An 18546-nucleotide genomic window follows, 5' to 3' on the forward strand; every position below is an offset into this window, starting at 1 on the left:
GGCAAATACCTCAACTCCAACTGGTTACAGTCATCTGTGTGCAGCAAAAAAATCAACACTTAATGCATGGTTTAGAATCAACGTGGCTGGCGTAGGAGATCCAATATTGATACACTTATGAATTCTGGAAGTCCACCTGGTTAAGCAACATCAATGTCAGGAAATGTGCCAGAACTGAAACTCCAGATTTCAGAAACGGATCATTTCTCAGACTGCTCAAATCATGTTTAACATACAGTGGCTGCTTTACAGTTTATCTCAATATTATTCCAACTGCATCTGAAAATGCTCAACTGTTATACATTCAGCTAAATTAGAGATAAAAGTAGAACAGAGAAAAACATGATAAAATTATACACAGCACCATCAACAGGTAAATCACAGCCCTACCTGTCATTGTTTCTCAGAGGCACTGCATGCACAAGTTAAGATTATTAATAGCTGGAAGCTGTCAAGTTATTGTCAGTTCACATTTGCAGTAAAATGGCTCCCTCTGCTGGTCAACAATGTCATGCATTTCACTTCACTATAAGTTTCAACAAAGAGTCATAGAGCCATACAGCCAGAAATGGACCTGTCAATCTAACTCATCCATACCAACCAGTCATCCCAATCTGACATAGTCCCATTTGCCAGCATTTGGCCCATATCCCTCTAACCCTTCCTATTTATATACCCCTCCAGGTGCCTTTTAAATGTTGTAAATATACCCACCTCCAGTACTTCCTCTGATAGCTAGTTCCATACACGCACTATACTCCATGTGAAAAGGTTACCCCTCAGGCCCTCTTTAAATCTTTCGCCTTTCACCTTAACCTATGCCGTCTAGTTTTGGACACCCCCACCTTAGGAAAAGACTTTGAATATTCACCCTATCCATGCCCTTCATGATTTTATAAACCTCTATTAGGTCATCCCTCTGCCTCTGACGTTCCAAGGAACAAAACCCCAACTTTTTCAGCCCCTCCCTACAACTCAAACTTTCCAGTCCTAACGACATCCTTGTAAATCTTTTCTGCACCTTCTCAAGTTTAACAACATCCTTCCTATAGATGGGCAATCAGAACTAGGGCGGCATGGTGACTCAGTGGTTCGCACTGCTGCCTCATGGTGCCAGGGAACTGGGTTAAATTCCAGCCTTGGGCGACTGTCTGTTTGATTTGCATTTTTCACATGTCTGCGTGGGTTTCCTCCCACAATCCAAAGATGTGCAGATTAGGCGAATTGGCTATGTTAAATTGCCCACAGTGTTGAGGGATGTGTAGGATAGCTGCATTAATCAGGGGTAAATATAGGATAGTAGTGGAATGAGTCTGGGTGAGTTACTCTTCAGAGGGTCGGTGTGGACCTGTTGGGCCCAAGGGCCTGTTTCTACATTGTAGGGATTCTATGTTAGAATTGTACGTAGTATTCTAAAAGAGCCCTCACCAATGTCTTATACAACCGCAAAATGCTGTCCGAATTCCTATACTCAATTTTCTGACCAATGAAGACAAGTATGCCAAATGCTTTCTTCACGATGCTGTCTAAATGTGACTCGAGGTCGTGTAATGAACAGTGAAGATTATCTCAGAATACACAATACCTGTATCACATGTGCCAATGAGCCAAGGAGTGGCAGATGGAGTTAAATTGGGTAAACATGAGGTGTTGCATTTTAGTAAGACAAACCAGGATAGGACTTATACAGTAAATGGAAGCGTTCTGCTGAACGAAGAGACCTAGGGATGCAGATACTGCATCTTTTATCTCACCATGATAATGCGAAAGGTCAGATTTTTCAAACAGCACTATAGTCTCACATGAATAAACACTATTGGCTCACAGCTGTCAATGCTCATTACTATACAGGAATAATAGTGCATTTGTTAAGTAGGCACAGTCAAGAGCATGGGGTCAGAGTGGACACAATGGTTTACTATTTCCATGATGACAAAGAGCAATTTGTTGTGTATGTTTCTGAAGGGGTTAACACTGAAGTACCACAGGCACCACCTACTATGATGATGTCATAAGGACTCATGTAGAAAACAGCTTTGGGTCTCATAAGAGTGAGATCTAACATCTGTTACAGAAACATTGTATCTATCATATTAATGTAAACTTAACTAAATGCTAACATACAATAAACTACATCTTAGTAACTATAAATGACATTCCTAGTTCACCCAGAAGTGGTCTCCCTCTGTCACACTAGTCTCAGGCCCTGAAGTTTCCTACACTTAAAGAATATGGTGATAGAAAACTTTCCTGAAAGCAGCAGATCATACAACAGTGATCCGATATGTCCATACAGCATGCTAGGCAGCAGAATTAACTTGACTGTTAATACAACACACAGTGAACAACGGTGTGACAGCTTCAGATTGATAGAAATCTCCTACTCATACAGTATAGCTAACAGCTGGGAGGAGCTGAGGATTTAAGAGCAAGGCAGAAGAAACCTTCGTGGAAATCCACAACAAGAATTGTACTGCATTGAATGGCAAAAGCATTTCAGTCCTGATAACAAACACACTATAACAGGATACATAGCACCCTCCAAGACGAGGAACATTCATAACTGCATTGTAATGTTGTGGTCTGTGCAAATGGTCCCTGGTTGGAGTTCAGCAATGAGTGAATAAACATTGATGACTTAATAAGTAAAGTTTGAAATCCCTGATAGGCCAGAGTAAACTTTAAAACAGCAGTTAAACTCAAGTTGGAAAAACAAGAAGTCAAAAATTACTTAGAGCTAAGATCAAGTGACACTGTTACAGTGATCGAGCACCAGAAGGTTACAGAAAGGGAAGTGAAGAACCACAAAATAATTATCACTCTAAGGTCACTGACCTGGGGATACCAGGAAGCTAGTATTAAAGTGATAACATTGGGCAGATTAAAAGCCTAAGCAAAACTTGTCCAACTGCCAAAGAAAGTTTGTGAGATTTTATTCATGCTAGCTATAACCAAGATTTGGCTGAAAGATGGGCAATACTGGCATAACTTAGAATCATATTGACAATACTAATTAAGGAATCAATTCTAGCTGTGAAATAGCATATCTTGGAAGGATCATCAACTGAAACCATATAGCAGAAGTTAAAAAACATAAAAGGCACAAACATGCTATTGGGTGTGTTTCACTAACTCCTAACAGTCTAACAGGAGATCGTAGTTCAAATACATAATCAAATTTCAGCAAAGTGCATTCACAATAAGGCATAGTAGTATGGAATTTTAACTACCCAAACGTTAAACAGGATAGTTTTAATGGTCAATATAAGGAGGGAAGAGCATTCCTAAGTTGTATCCAGCAGAACTTTTTTTTAATCAGTATGATAAAAGCCCCATTAGGGAGGGGACAGTTCTGGACCTAAAATTCAGAAATGAGCCCAAGCAGGTGGAAGATATATCAGTAGAGGGGCATTTTGGAGATATTGTCCATAACTCAGTTATGTTTAGGACAGTTATGGAAAAGGATTAAGAATAAATGCTTGAAATGGGGGAAAAGACTAATTTTATTAGGTTAAGCTACAATTTGGCATAAATGGACTGGTAGTAGCTCCTTGCAAATAGAATGGTGTCACAGCAATGAGAGGTATTCAAGGAGGAAATAGCAAGCAAGGCAAGTATGTTCCTGCAAAGACAATGGGAACAAGCCTACAGAACTCTGGATGTTAAGGGTTAAAAAGAAGGTTAAGAAAGAGAAGCTTATGACAGATACTAACATATTAGAGTCCCTAGAGAAGTGTACAAAGTACAGAGAAGAATTTATAAAGGAAATTAGGAAAGCAAAGACAACACATGAGGAAGTATTAGGGAACAAAATAAAGGAAAATCCAATATTTTTTAATTATATAAAGAGCAAGAGAATGACTAGTGAAAGAGCAGGGTTTATTAAATGGCAGGTGATGGCCTCGTGGTACTCTCGCTGGATTATTAATCCAGATAATCAGCTAATATTCTAGGGACCCTGGTTCAAATCCCGCCAAGGCAGACAGTGAAACTAGAATTCAATAATTTTTATACATCTGGAATTAAGCATCTATTGATGACTATGAAACCATAATGGTCGGAAAAACCCACCTGGTTCACTAATGTCTTCCAGGGATGGAAATTTGGACAGGACTACATGTGAGTCCAGACCCTCAGCAACTGCCCTCTGATATGGCTTAGCAAGCCACTCAGGTGTACCAAAAGTCTCAAATAAATGAAACTGACAGATTACCTGGCATCGACCTGGGTACCAGGAAAGACATTACAAAGTCCTTCTTACTAACATTTGGGGGCTAGTGCCAAAATTGGGAGAGCTGTCTCAGAGACCAGTCAAGCAACAGAGTTAACACAGTCATATTCACGGTATCATACTTTACAGGTAATGTCCCAGACACACTATCACCATTCCTGGAAATGTCCTGTCCCAGCAGCAGGACAGACCCAGCAAAGGTGGTGGTACAGTGGTATACAGTCGAGAGGGAGTTATCTTGGGAGTCCTCGACATTGACTCTGGACCTCATGAGGTCTCATGGCTTCAAGTTAAACACTGACAAGGAAATCTCCTGCTAATGACCATGTACCATACTCCCTCCACTGATGAATTGGTACTCCTCCATGTTGAACAACAGTTGGAGGAAGAACTGAGGATAGCAAGGACACAAAATGTACTCTGGATGGAGGATTTCAATGTCCACTACCAAGAGTGGCTCGGCAGTAGTACTACTGACCAAGGTGCTCAGGTCCGAAAGGAAACTGCTGGATCTGCAGCAGGTAATGAGGAAACCAACAGGATGGAAGCATGTACTTGACCTCATCCTTAACAATCTGCTGGCTGCTGATAATCTGTCTATGATAGTTTCGGTGAGTGCCCACCACACAGTCATTCTGGAGACGAAGTCCACTTCACATTGAGAATAACGTCCATCGTGTTGTGTGACACTGCCACCATGCTAAATGGGATAGACTTCAAACAGATCTAGCAACTCAACATTCAAGAGGCATTGTGGACCATCGACAGAAGCAGAATTGTACTCCAGCACAATCTCTGAACTCATGGCCTGGCACATCCCGCACTCAACCATTACCATCAAGGGATGAACCTTGGTTCAATGTTGGTTCAATGCAGAGCGCATTAGTGAAAGTCAGGAGATGACTTGCATGCTAAACAGCATAAGCAGCAAGTGGGAGACAGAGCTAAGCAATCCCATAACTAATACATCAGATCTAAGCTCTGCAGTCCTGCCACATCCAAATGTGAATGGTGGTGGACAATTAAACAACTGACTGGAGGAGGAGGAGGCTCCACAAATATCCCCATACTCAGTAATGAAATAGCACATCAGCGCAAAAGATAAGGCTGAAACATTCACAGCAAGCTTCAGGCAGAACTGCTGAGTGGATAATCCATCTCGGCCTTCTCCAGTAGTCCCAGCATTACAGATACTAGTCTTCAGCCAATTCAATTTAATCCATGTGATATTAAGAAACTAGTGGAGTCAATGGATACTGCAAATGCTACAACCTTGACAACATTCCAGCAACAGTACTAAAGACTTGCATTCCAGACTTGTCACTCCCCTGACCAAGCTCTTCTAGTACAGTTACAACACTGGCATCCATCCGACAATGTGGAAAATTGCCCAGGTATGTCCAGTACATAAAAAGCAGGAAACATCCAAACCAGTCCATTACTGTCCCATCAGTCTACTTTTAATCATTAGTAAAGTATGGAAGGTGCAATCAATAGTGCTATCAAGCAATACTTGCTCAGCAATGCCCAGTTTGGGTTTTTCCAGAACCAATCTGCTCCTGACCTCATTACAGCTTTGGTTCAACGATGCACAAAAGAGCTGAATTCCAGAGGTGAGATGAGAGTGACAGTCTTTGACATCAAGGCTGCATTCGATTGAGTGTGGCATCAAGGAGCCCTGCAAATCTGGAATCAGTGGGTATCAGTTGCAAACTCTCCCTGATTGGTGTCATATTTGACACATAGGAAGTTGGGTGTGGTAGTTGAAGGTCAGTCATCTCAGCTCTAGGATATTTCCGCAGGCCCAACCATCTTCAGCTGTTTCATTAATGATCTTCACTCTACCATAAGGTCAGAAGTAGGGACGTTGTTAATCATAGCACAATATTCAGCACTATTCGTGATTCCTCAGACACTGAAGCACTCCATGTTCAAATGCAACAAGATCTGGACAATATCCAGGCTTACGATGACAAGTGGCAAGTAACATTCACACCGCACAAATGCCAGGTTATGACCATCACTATAAAAGAGACAGAGACAATCTAACTAACCACCTCCCCCCTTGACATTCAATGGTGTTACAATCTCCCACTATTAATATCCTGAGGGTTACCATTGACCGAAAACTCAATTAGACGCACCATATAAAAACAATGGCTACAAGAGCAGGTCAGAAGCTAGGAATACCGCAGCAAGTAACTCATGCAGAGAGAGAGTTAGACCTCTTAAAGAACAAAGAGGTCATCGTTGTGTTGAACCTCAAGAAATGTGAGTGATGTTAAGTGAATATTTCATGTCAGTTTATACAGTGGAGAAAAAATGGAAGCTAGAGAACTCAGGGAAATAAATATATTGTTATTTTGAAAACAGTTTACATTACAGAAGATGAAGTGCTGGAGGTCTGAGAAAATATAAAGGTGGATAAATCTCTGGCTCCTGATGTAGTGTATTCCAGGACATTGTGGGAAGTTAGAGAGGAAATTGGGTGGCCCCTTACACAAACATTTGTATCATCAGGTGAGGTGCTGGATGACTGGAGTGTGGCTAATGTTGTGCCTTTATTTAAGAAGGGATGCAAGGAGAAGCCTGGGAACTACAGACCTGTGAGTGTGACTTCAGTGTTGGAGGTGATTCTGAAAGACAAAATTGATGTGCATTTGAAGAGGCAAGGAATGATTAGAGGAAATCAGCACGGTTTTGTGCAAGGGAAATCATGTCTCACAAACTTGATTGTGTTTTTTGAGAAAGTAACCAAGAAGATTGAGTAGAGCAGAGCGATAGATGTTATTTACTTGAATTTTAGTAATGCCTTTGATAAGGTTCTGTACAGTAGACTAATTAGTAAAGTAAAATCATATGGTATTCAGGGAGAGCTTGCCAATTGGATATAAGACTGGTTTAATGGGAGGAGACAGAAAGTCATGTTGGAGGGTTGTTTTTCGAATTTGAGGCCTGTTACCAGTGGTGTGCCACTGGGATTGGTACTGGGCCTATTTTTGTTTGTCATTTAAATACATTATCTAGATGAGAATATCAAAGGCATGGTTAGCAAGTTTGATGATGACACCAAAATTGGTGGTATAGTGGACAGTGAAGAAGGTTATATAAGATTACAAAGAGATCTTGATCAATTGGGTCGATGGGCTGAAGACTGGCAGATGGAGTTTAATATAGATAAATGCATCGTATTGCAGTTTGGTAAAATAAAAGGCTGGCCTTACACAATTAAAAGTAGGCTTTGGGTAATGTTGTAGAATGAAGAGACCTAGGGGTTCAGATAAATAATCCTTTGAAGTTCACATCACTCGTAGACAGGGCAGTTAAGAAGGTGTTCAGCTGGCCTTCACTGATCAAACCTTGGAGTACAGGAGTTGGGGCGTCATGTTGAGATTGTACACGACAATAGTGAGTACTATGTTCAGTTCTGGTCGTCCTGTTGTAGGAAAGATGAAGGCGGCTGGAGCTGGAGAAAAGATTTACCAGGATATTGCCAGGAATGGACAGGATGGATAAACTGGAACATTTTTCACTGTAACAGTGTAGGAGGTTGAGGAGTGACCTCCTAGATAAGGTGAATGGAAGATGTCCTCTCCCTAGGGTAGGGAATTTCAAGGCAAGGGGGTACATTTTTAAGGTGAGAGTAGAAAGATTTTAAAAAGACGTGAGGGGCAACCTTTTTTACACAGAGAGTGATTCATGAGTGGAATGAACTTCCAGAGGATGCCGTGGATTCAGGTTCAATTGCAACATTTAAAAAAAAAACTTGGATAAATATATGAATAAGAAATGTTTGCAAAGATATGGGCCAAGCTCAGGAAGGTGGGACTTGTTTAGTTTGGTATTATGGTCAGTATGGACTGGTTGGACTGAAAGGTTTGTTTCCATGTCTCTATGACTCCATGACCACCCAACATCCCAAAGCCTGTCCATCATCTACAAGGCACAAGTCAGCAGTGTGATGGAATACTCTTCACTTTCATGGATAGGTGCAGCTCCAACAGTCAAGAAGCTTGATACTGTCCAGAACAAAGCATCCCACTTGATTGCCACTACATTCACAAGCATTCACTCTTTCCACCACTGACGGTCAGTAGCAGCAGTGTGCACTATCTACAAAATGCACTGCAAAAATTCATCCAAGATACTCTGACAGCACCTTTCAAACACACAACCACTTCCATCTAGAAGGACAAGGGCAGCAGATACATGGGAATACCACCAAATGCAAGTTCTCCTCCAAGTTTTTCACTCTCCTGACTTGGAAATATATCGCCATTCCTCCCTAATAGCATTGTGGGTCAACCTACAGCAAGTGGGCGGCAGCCATTCAAGAAGGCAGCTCACGACCACCTTCTCAAGGGCAAGTACAGATGGGCAATAAATGCTAACCAACCATTCATGCCCACACCCCAAAAATTTAACAAAATCACCTTAGAAGTAATATGTACGTGGGCCTAGAAGACATAGACATAATCCTCAATGAACTCGATGTCAGTTTTCACAATGGAAAAGGACGACACAGGTCCAGACATGAGAATGGTGGATTGTGAAATAATAGGAGCAAGAGAGAGAGAGAGAGGAATGGTACTGCTGAGCTTAGCAGCCTTAAAACAGTGGATAAATCCATAGGCCCACATGAGATGTATCTGAGGTTGTTGAGGGAGCCAAGAAAGGAGTTATCATAGGCCCTCACAGATATTTTCAGACTCAGGGTACCAGAGGACTGGAGGACAACATTGCATTATTATTAAAAAGTGAGAAAGAGAAAAACCAGGAAATTATAGTCCAGTCTGTCTAAACTAGGTGGTGAAAAGGTTCTCAGAAAGAATTCTGAAAGCCAGAAAGGCACTTGCACTTGGAGAGACACTGATTAATCAGGGATAGTCAGCACGAATTTGTAAAGGAAGGTCACATTTGACAAATTTGATTGAATTTTAAGAGGAAGTAACTATAATTGTTCATGAGGGAATTAATTTAACGTGGTCTCCATGGACTTCAGCATGACATTTGGTAAAGTCCCCATGGAAAACTGGTTAAGAAAATCAGAGCCAGTGGGATTAAAGGTGAACTGGCAAATTGTCCAAAATTCTCCAAGAGATAGGAAGCAGAGGGTGAAGGTGAAGGGATGTTTCTGCGGCTGTAAGCCCATTTCCAGTGGGATTCCGCAAGGCTCAATTCTGTGGCCCTTGTTGTTTGGGGTGTACATTAATGATTTCAACTTGAATGCAGAGGAATAATCAAGAAGTTCGTGGATAGGAGAAAAAATTTGTAGGGTAATAAATAGTGAAGAGGATAGTTATAAAACTACAGGAAGATATGAATGGACTGTTCAGGTGGGCAGAGCAGTGGCAAATGGAAAATGTGAGATAATGTATTGGGGAGGGCTAACTGGAAAGTGATTAGACTGTTAATGATAGTTTCTTGGAAGTACTGAAGATCAGACAGTCCTTGGTGTGCATATACATAGATCTCTGAAGGAAGCAAGATAGGTAGATAAGGTGGTTAAAGGCAATAAATTGTATAATCACTACCTTTATTAACTGAGGCATAAAATTCAAGATCAAGGAGCTTATGCTGGAACTGTATTAAACAGTAGTTTGGCCACAACTGAGATACTGCATGCAGTTCTGGTCACCACATTGTAAGAAGAATGTAATTCCACTGGAGGGTGCAGAGGAGATTACCAGGATGCTGCCTGGGCTGGAGGGTCTGAACTAGGAGGAATGATTGTATGGGCTGGCATTGTTTTCCTTGGAGCAACAAAAGTTAGGACAGGGTCTGACAGAAGTGTATAAAATTATGGAGGAGTATAGATAGGATGGATAAGGAGGCACTTTTTACATTAGTAAAGGGGTAAATACATTTGAGATAAGAGGTGAAAGGCTAACAGGAGAATTCACGAGAAGTGTATTCACAAAGAGGGGGTTCAGAATCATGAACTCACTGCCTGAAAGGGTATCAAGCCAGAAACTTTCATAAAATCTAATCAGAATTTAGATGCACTAAAAGCTAGAAAATGGGGATTAGTATTCTCAGATCTTTGTGGCCTGGCATGGACACGATTGGCCATGTGGCTCTCTGTGCTGTAAAAGTTTGAGCCTATATTTTGGTAAGCTAATATTTGTACACCATTACATTATTGGATATTGAGGCATGTTATGAAGACATTGTCTACTGCTGACAATTATGTAATTACATCGTCCAAGAGGCACGGCATTTAAGATTAAGGGCTTACTATAAGCAACTCTCCAATATATGAGATGATAAATAGCAGAAATTGTAGAAAACCTATACATATAAAAATAGAATTTCCAAATCTGAAGCAATTGCAGTCTCTTTATCGAGGGTGTAAAATAATTTCTCATATGCCTCATATCTGAATTTATTTTATGCCCAATACTGTCAATCCATGAATTAAATTATGTCATGTCAATATTTAACTTTGAAAAATTTAGGGTTAAAATCATCCTGTGAATGAGCAGTTGCCTGTACTAGATTGCTCTGGCTGACAGGTGATATGGTGATGTAAAGTTCTCAAAATCTGAATTGCAGTTTATCTGTATCTGCTATACACAGCAAAAAAAAACTCAAACTCTTTGTATCAATTTTAGGCCACATTTCAAACTTAGAAGAAACATTTATAGTTAAGATTTCAATGCATGGAGAAGTTTTTAATCACAGTTAAAATAAGTAGTTCCTCCCCATTCGTTGTCATTAGCACACACTTCAACTACAGTACAACTCCATCCTTCATGTGACTGCCTTCAATGTACACCTCCACGATGGTACTGAGCAAGAAATTGATCCACATGGTCTCATGCCTAATAAATAATCCAGTCCTTAACTGCACATACAGAGGGAGAAATTATTTGGTGTAGCAGAAGGATTTCAGTTCAAAGTTTTGCCAAGATAAACAGGTAAGTAAGCCTTGCAAAGAAGATGTAAAGAGGGTGCAGATGGATATAGGTAGATTGAGTAAGTGGGCAAAAAATCTGTACGATGCAATATAATGTGGGAAAATGTGAAGTTGTTCACTTTGGCAGAAACAACAAAAACGCAGAGTATCACTTAAAAGGAAAACAACTGTAAAATTCAGAGGTGCAGAAGGATTTAGGTGTTATAGTGCTGAGTCAAAAATAGTTAGTATGCAGATATTAACGTGATCAAAAAGACTAATTAAATGTTATCAATTATTTCAAGAAAAATTGAGGATAAAAGTCAGGATGCTACACTTCAGTTCTATAGGATTGGTGAGGCTGCATCTCAAATACAATGCACAGTTTTGGTCTTACTGAAGAAAGGATATAAATGAATTGGAGGCAGCTCAGAGTTTACTAGGTTGGTATCTGGAAATAATGGGTTGACTTTTGAAATTAGACTGGACGGGGAGGGTTTATTTCCACTGGAATTTAGTAATAAGAGGGATGATTGATTGAAGTGTATAAAATCCTGAATGGAATTGATAAGGTGGGTGTAGTGATTGTCAGCCAGGTGGACCTCATAGAATATGAGTTCCCTGACTGGGGATGTTAACCTGATCCAATCAGGGAGCCATGGCTGACAGATATAAACAGAAGTGTAAGTTATTCTGGACACTCTGAGAGCTGGCTGAGGAAGCCAGACCAGTGTCAGGTACTATGGATGGGTAAGAGGCAAGGTCAGGTCCTGTGACGTACAAAGTTTGGGTAAATGGGCAGTTCCAAACAAGCTGCAAACTCACAAATTGGGCAGGAACAAAACATACTGGGCCCCTCAGAACAGGCAGTAAGGCGGTCAGAACCCATGGGCTCTCCTCCTCTATTTTGCGTCAAAGAAACCTCAGAGACTGAGATGGACAGGCAGATATCGCAGCCTCAATGCCTTTACCACCTGCACAAGAGGATGAATATTTTCCAAGCCACTCTGGGTGCAAGAGGTGGGCTGTGGTCTGGTACACACCGCCCTTTTCCAAAGCTGTTGAAGGATTGGTGGGGCGGCACGGTGGCTCAGTGGTTAGCACTGCTGCCTTACAGCGCCAGAGACCCGAGTTCGATTCCAGCCTCAGGCAATTGTCTGTGTGGAGTTTGCAAATTCTTCCTTGTCTGCGTGGGTTTCCTCCCAGTACTGCCGTTTCCTCCCACAGTCCAAAGACGTGCAGGTTAGATGAATTGGCCATGCCAAATTGCCCATAGTGTTCAGGGATGTGTAGGTTAGGTGCATTAGTCAGGGGTAAATGTTGAGTAATAGGATAGAGGAACAGGTCTGGCTAGGTTACTCTTCGGAAGGTCAGTGTGGACTTGTTGGGCTGAAAGGCCTCTTTCCATACTGTAGGAATTCTATGAACAGGACCTGGTGCAAAAATGCCCCAGGAGAGGCTACAGGCCTATGACCCTGAGCTTAGAGGGAGAGGGCAGAGGGAAGCAGTGATTGTAACAAGGTCTACCAGGTGGACCTCATAGAACATGAGTTCTCTTATTGGGGCTGTAAATCTGGTCCAATCAGGGAATTCCAGCTGGTAGGTGTTAACAAGAGTGTCAGAGGTTCTGTTCACTCTGAAACCTGGCTCTGAAGAAGCTGGGTCAGTATCAAGTACTATGCACATGTAAATATTGGGAGATTTGGTGTTGGGAAATGGCTTCTGTGGAGTTATTTTAGTGGACATGGAAAACATGTTTCTTCTTGTGGTTAAGTCCAGAACTAGGAGAAACTGTTTTAAAATTAGGGATTGCCCTTTTAAGACAGATGAGGAGAATTATTTGTAGACAGTTGTGTTACTTTCTCCGCCTCAGAAGGCAATGGAGTTGGGGTAATTAAATTTTGTAAAGGCAGAGAGTGTTGTAGGTAAGGGAATCAAAGGTTACTGGGTGTAGACGGGGTTGTGAAATTTGAGACACCAACCAATCAGCCATGATTTTATTGAATGGGAGGGCAAACTTGACAAGCTGAATGGTTTAGTTGTGCTCTTAGTTTGTTTATTTCAACTGTTCTAAAGATCAGTAACAAGAGGAATAAATGTATAATGATTTGCAAAAGAATGAAAAGTGACTTGAGAAAAGAATTACATCGCAAGTGGCTGTGATCTGAAATATGCAAAGATGGTGAAAGCGGGTTCAAAAGTAACTTCCAAAATAACTACTTGAAAGAAAAACAAAGTCAAAGGTGCATGGGGGAAAGAGGAAGGAAATGGGATTAGTCAGATATATTTAAAATTCAGACAGCACAGAACAGTGGACTGAATGGCCTCATTCTATGTTCATTGTTCCAGGATTGATCAATTAATGAAAATCTGTAACATCAACTGACCAACCTCACCTCCCCTCACAAAACCAAACACTCTCATATACTCCCAGTCCCCAGCAACTCACTTCCCACCAACACCACAAATTCTCCCAACATCCACAGCCCACACACGAGCATGCAAAGCCCCAACCACAACCCCTCAGCCACCATTCTTCCCACACTCCCACCAACATTCCACCAACTACTACTACTACTACTACCACCACCACTCCATCAATCCACGACTATCCAACCACAAACCCGCCAACCCCAACACCCCACTAATCCCACCCACCAATCACTCCACATTCTGCCAACCCGATGCACTCCGTAACTTCCTCCCCCAACGTCAGTATGCCACACCACACCCCCTATAACACCACCCCACATTTGGTACCAAATCTTACTCCCATCACCAACATACCAACATTCTCACTCTCATCACCACTACAACCCCCTCAACCCATATCCCTTACCACAACCCCTGAAACCCTGCTTCTTAAGACATGTCCCTGAAACCTAACCTCATTCCCCCGCAAATGCACTCTCAGTTATACTGCGCATCATAGTCTCCCTTCTAGTCATCAAAAATATAGGCACTAAATAGTGCAATTACCAAATGTAAGCATGAAAAATAACCTTTCATTCCAATCTTCCCCCATATTCATGACCAGTTTTAATAACTATTCTACCTACTGCTCTTCATGGTTGGCAAGTAAACCTATTCCATTTCTCAGTATTGCTTTTATCTACTCTTTTTTTTAAAACTTACGAGACAAATTTGCCAACTTCAACTTGCAATATTGGATCCTGCAGTTGAAGCTCTAGGATTAACTCTTCTGGATGAAGTGCTGCTCCAGGTTTAGCAGGCTGTGGAGAATAGATACGCAGAATTCCCTTATAACTGCCAACAATAATTTTGTCTGGAAACAGCGAAAAAGAATAAATTTAATTACATTGTTTGTTTGAATAGATCATGAAGTATAAACACATCTGCAAATAATTCTACAGTCACAAGACATATTAATTTGCAAAATCAATTTATTTTTGACCTAGGATTTACAAGGTACAGTTTATCCAAGATGAGGCAATGTAAAATCACAAGCATCCTGCAGATTGAAAAAATGATGTGAAATATTGCAAAGATTTCAGATACTGTTTAGCATACAGGTTTAACCCAATCTTGATGTACAGTTCCCTTAATTAGCATTAATTAGGGCATTAAGATAAAATGGTTGTTTCATTTTTTTTTTATCTAGATAGGTGAATTCAGAATTCAAAAGCATCATTCTGGATGCTTCATTCATCTATCCTTTCTCCAGGACACTAGGAGCATCATAGCACAATATATATTTTCCTTGAATTGCCTAGATTAAATGTGATCTGATTGTAAATTCAATGTGCTATGATACAGCACCTACAGTTTGCTCCACTCATCACAAACATATGGGAAAGGGAGGTTTGGAACATGACAGTGGCAATTACTGGATGCAATGACAACTTAAAGGCCTTTGTAAAAAATATTAATGATGAATTCTATAACTGATAAATATCAAAATTAAGGAATGCATTTTTTGGGCTGCCTAACTAAATTATTTCATTAAGCTGGGGGAAGAAATATTGTTGGTCTCAATCATACTTACCATTTCCACTGTTGTCAATATCAGCCACACACAAGCATCCTTGATCAAATTCTTCCTGCTCTCCTACAACAGTGGACCACCAGTCTCGAGCTTTAAACAAAGACATCTTCCTTCAACCTGAAACTACCAAAATAATGAAATGCTCAGACTACTGACACACAATGCTGTCTTCACAACAGTCTCAAGAAGATACTAGAATTTAAATATTAGCACTCGAGGTAAAGACCCTCTCCTAGTTTGCTTATCCTGTATTAATATTTAGCACCCTCAGGTGAAAGAGTAAAACACCCTACATTCTATCTCAAAAATCAAAAAACAAATAAAACTAGACATACCACCAAGCATTGACCTAGACAACAGAAATAACAAGGACTTACCTTCCCACTCAATGCTGCAAAGCCTTCCTCATTAACATTTGGAGACATACGCCAAAATTGGAAGAGCTGTCCAAAGAGACTATTGCAACAACATAACATAGATTTTATGATCTGATGATAACAATGTCTCAAATAGACTCTTCCATCACCGGATATGCCATACTCCAGGTATGCTGTTAGGAGAGAATGCCCAGGAGTCCTTAACACCTACTTCAGACCCCAAAAAGTCTCATAGCATCAAATTAAACATGGGCAAAGATACTTCTTGCTGATTACCATCTACTGTCTCCCATTACCTGCTGAACCACACAACTCTTGAAGAGGCACAAAGAGTAAAACGGGCACAAAATATACTTTGGGTGTTGGATTTTAATGTCCATCAACACAAGTGACTTGGAACACTACTATTCACCAAATTAGTCCTTCAGACATTTCTGCCAAACCGGGTCTGCAGAAATTGACAAGGGGATCAAGAAGGAACAATCTATCTGGCCTAGAAATTACCAATTTACCTGTCACAAATACTTGACATTATTGCTTGGAGATCTGGTCAAGTAAAACTCCCGCCTTCACAGAAGACACCCTTCATTCTTCTGTTCTGCGTTCAATGGGACATGCAGGGTCTGCAAAGCCTTCCTACTCTAGTTTACCAAGGAGAAAATTAATATGAAGGTACAAAACAAAATTGATAATGTAGTGCATACTCAAATTAGCTTTGTGTGCCTTTTCCACTCAAGCCAGAATGAATATGTTGGAGGCTCTTTTTTCCAAATTCATTTATTGGAGTTTTTTTATTGCATTGTATTCATAATTGGCTGCACAAGTTGGTGATCTGCTGCAATCCTTGGGATGTAGGGGTAACCACAATGCTGTTAGGAACGGAGTTTTAGAATTTTGATTCAATTACAGTGAAGGAATGAAGGTCAGGATGATGTGGCTTGGAAGAGAATTGCAAATGGTGGTCTCATGTACCTGCTGTCCTTCTCCAGCTAGGTGGTTAAGGTTGCAGTTTGGAAGGTGCATTTACAAGAGCCTTAGTGAGTTACTGCAATACATTTTACAGATGGTACACACTGCTGGCACTGTTTCGGTGGTGAAAGGAATAAGTGTCAAAGGTGGTGGTTTGCATGCCAATCAAGAAGGCTGATTTATCCTTGATGGTGTCAAACCTCTTGAATATTGTTGAAGTTGTACTCATTCAGGAAAGTGAGAAGCATTGTTTTGTGGATGGTAAACAGACAGTGCATTACTTGTCATAAAATTTCAAGCATCTGGCGTGCTCACGGGATTTATATAGCTAGATAATAACCTCAGGAAGCTGATTGTAGGGGATTCAGTGATATCAACACTATTAAACATCAATGGGCAATGTTTGGATTCACTCCCATTGGAGATAGTCATTGCTTGGCATGATTGTTACTTGACACTCATCAGCCCAAGCCTAGGTGCTGTCTTAAGTTTTGTTGCCTCTGGACACAGACTGCTTCAAGTTTCTCAGGAGTGGTGTATATTGTTGGACATTATAAATCGTCATCTAACACTTCCACTTCTGACTCCATGATGGAGGGGAGGTAATTGATTAAGCTGCCAAACTTAGTTGGACCTTGGACATTACCCTTGGTAAGAGGGCTGACTGGAATTGATCAACCTCTGTTGTTTTCCTCTTCAGCCTGTGCCTTGTTCCCCCAATAATTCCTTCCATGTATTTTTAGTTTATCGTTTCTCCACATTAGATTCCATACAGTGTGGAAACAGGCCCTTCAGCCCAACAAGTCCACACTGACCCTCCGAAGAGTAACCCACCCAGAACCATTCCTCTCTGACTAATGGGCAATTTAGACCTGCACATCTTTGGGAGGAAACCAGAGCACACAGAGGAAACCCACGCAGACACAGGGAGAATGTGCAAACTCCACACAGACAGTCACCTGAGGCTGGAATCAAACCTAGAACCCTGGTTCTGTGAGATAGCAGTGCTAACCACTGAGCCACCATGCCGCTCCAAAATTAAAAATCACACAACATCAGGTTATAGTCCAACAGGTTTAATTGGAAGCACACTAGCTTTCGGAGTGAGGCTCCTTCATCAGGTGATTGTGGAGGGCTCGATCGTAACACAGAATTTATAGCAAAAATTTGCAGTGTGATGTAACTGAAATTATACATTGAAAAATTGATTATCTATCAAGCCTTTCATCTGTTAGAATACAGTGATAGTTTCACTTCTTTCATGTGTAAATCACAAAACCCTTTTTTTAAAAGTTGCATTCTCGGGTTAGCTGTTAACAATGGTGATAGCTAGACAATATGTTGAAGGTGTTAGCCCCTTGTGTTCTCTGTCTATGACCTGATGTTTAGATTGATTCTAATCTAAAAAGTGAGATAACAGAGTTTTACATAAATTCATGCAGTTCTCACTTTTTAGATTAGAATCAATCTAAACATCAGGTCATAGACAGAGAACACAGGGGGCTAACACCTTCAACATATTGTCTAGCTATCACCATTGTTAACAGCTAACCCGAGAATGCAACTTTTAAAAAAAGGGTTTTGTGATTTACACATGAAAGAAATGAAACTACCACTGTATTCTAACAGATGAAAGGCTTAACAGATAATCAATTTTTCAATGTATAATTTCAGTTACATCACACTGCAAATTTTTGCTATAAATTCTGTGTTACGATCGAGCCCTCCACAATCACCTGATGAAGGAGCATCGCTCCGAAAGCTAGTGTGCTTCCAATTAAACCTGTTGGACTATAACCTGGCGTTGCGTGATTTTTAACTTTGTACACCCCAGTCCAACACCGGCATCTCCAAATCATGGCTCCAAAATTAGCAAGGGTTTAAAGGAGCTTTGAACTCATTTTGCCACGTTTACAAGATGTTACAGATGACATAGATATTTATTTCCCTCAAAAAACAAACATCCAAATCACTGCGTGGGTTTGAAGATATAACCTAAATAATGCTGCATGCGACAACAAATACACAGCAGCTGTGCTTATCCCTTCAGATAAAGGGGACTGAC

General features: G+C 40.8%; 1 protein-coding gene across 5 annotated transcripts in view; it reads right to left on the minus strand.

The window, feature by feature from the left end:
• Positions 1 to 18546, minus strand: part of bbs9 (Bardet-Biedl syndrome 9) — a 546582-nt gene that overhangs the window by 527363 nt on the left and 673 nt on the right. For all 5 annotated transcript variants that reach the window (XM_072571014.1, XM_072571013.1, XM_072571017.1 and 2 more), the window contains exons 2-4: positions 16025 to 16153; positions 15136 to 15258; positions 14265 to 14415 (exon numbers count right to left, since the gene is read on the minus strand). In XM_072571014.1, coding sequence (XP_072427115.1) covers positions 14265 to 14415; positions 15136 to 15241 — 257 coding nt within the window. In that variant the 5' untranslated portion in view covers positions 15242 to 15258; positions 16025 to 16153. The remainder of the gene's footprint in view (positions 1 to 14264; positions 14416 to 15135; positions 15259 to 16024; positions 16154 to 18546) is intronic.

This window comes from Chiloscyllium punctatum, chromosome 5, assembly GCF_047496795.1.
Source record: "Chiloscyllium punctatum isolate Juve2018m chromosome 5, sChiPun1.3, whole genome shotgun sequence".
Classification (NCBI taxonomy): Eukaryota; Metazoa; Chordata; class Chondrichthyes; order Orectolobiformes; family Hemiscylliidae; genus Chiloscyllium; species Chiloscyllium punctatum.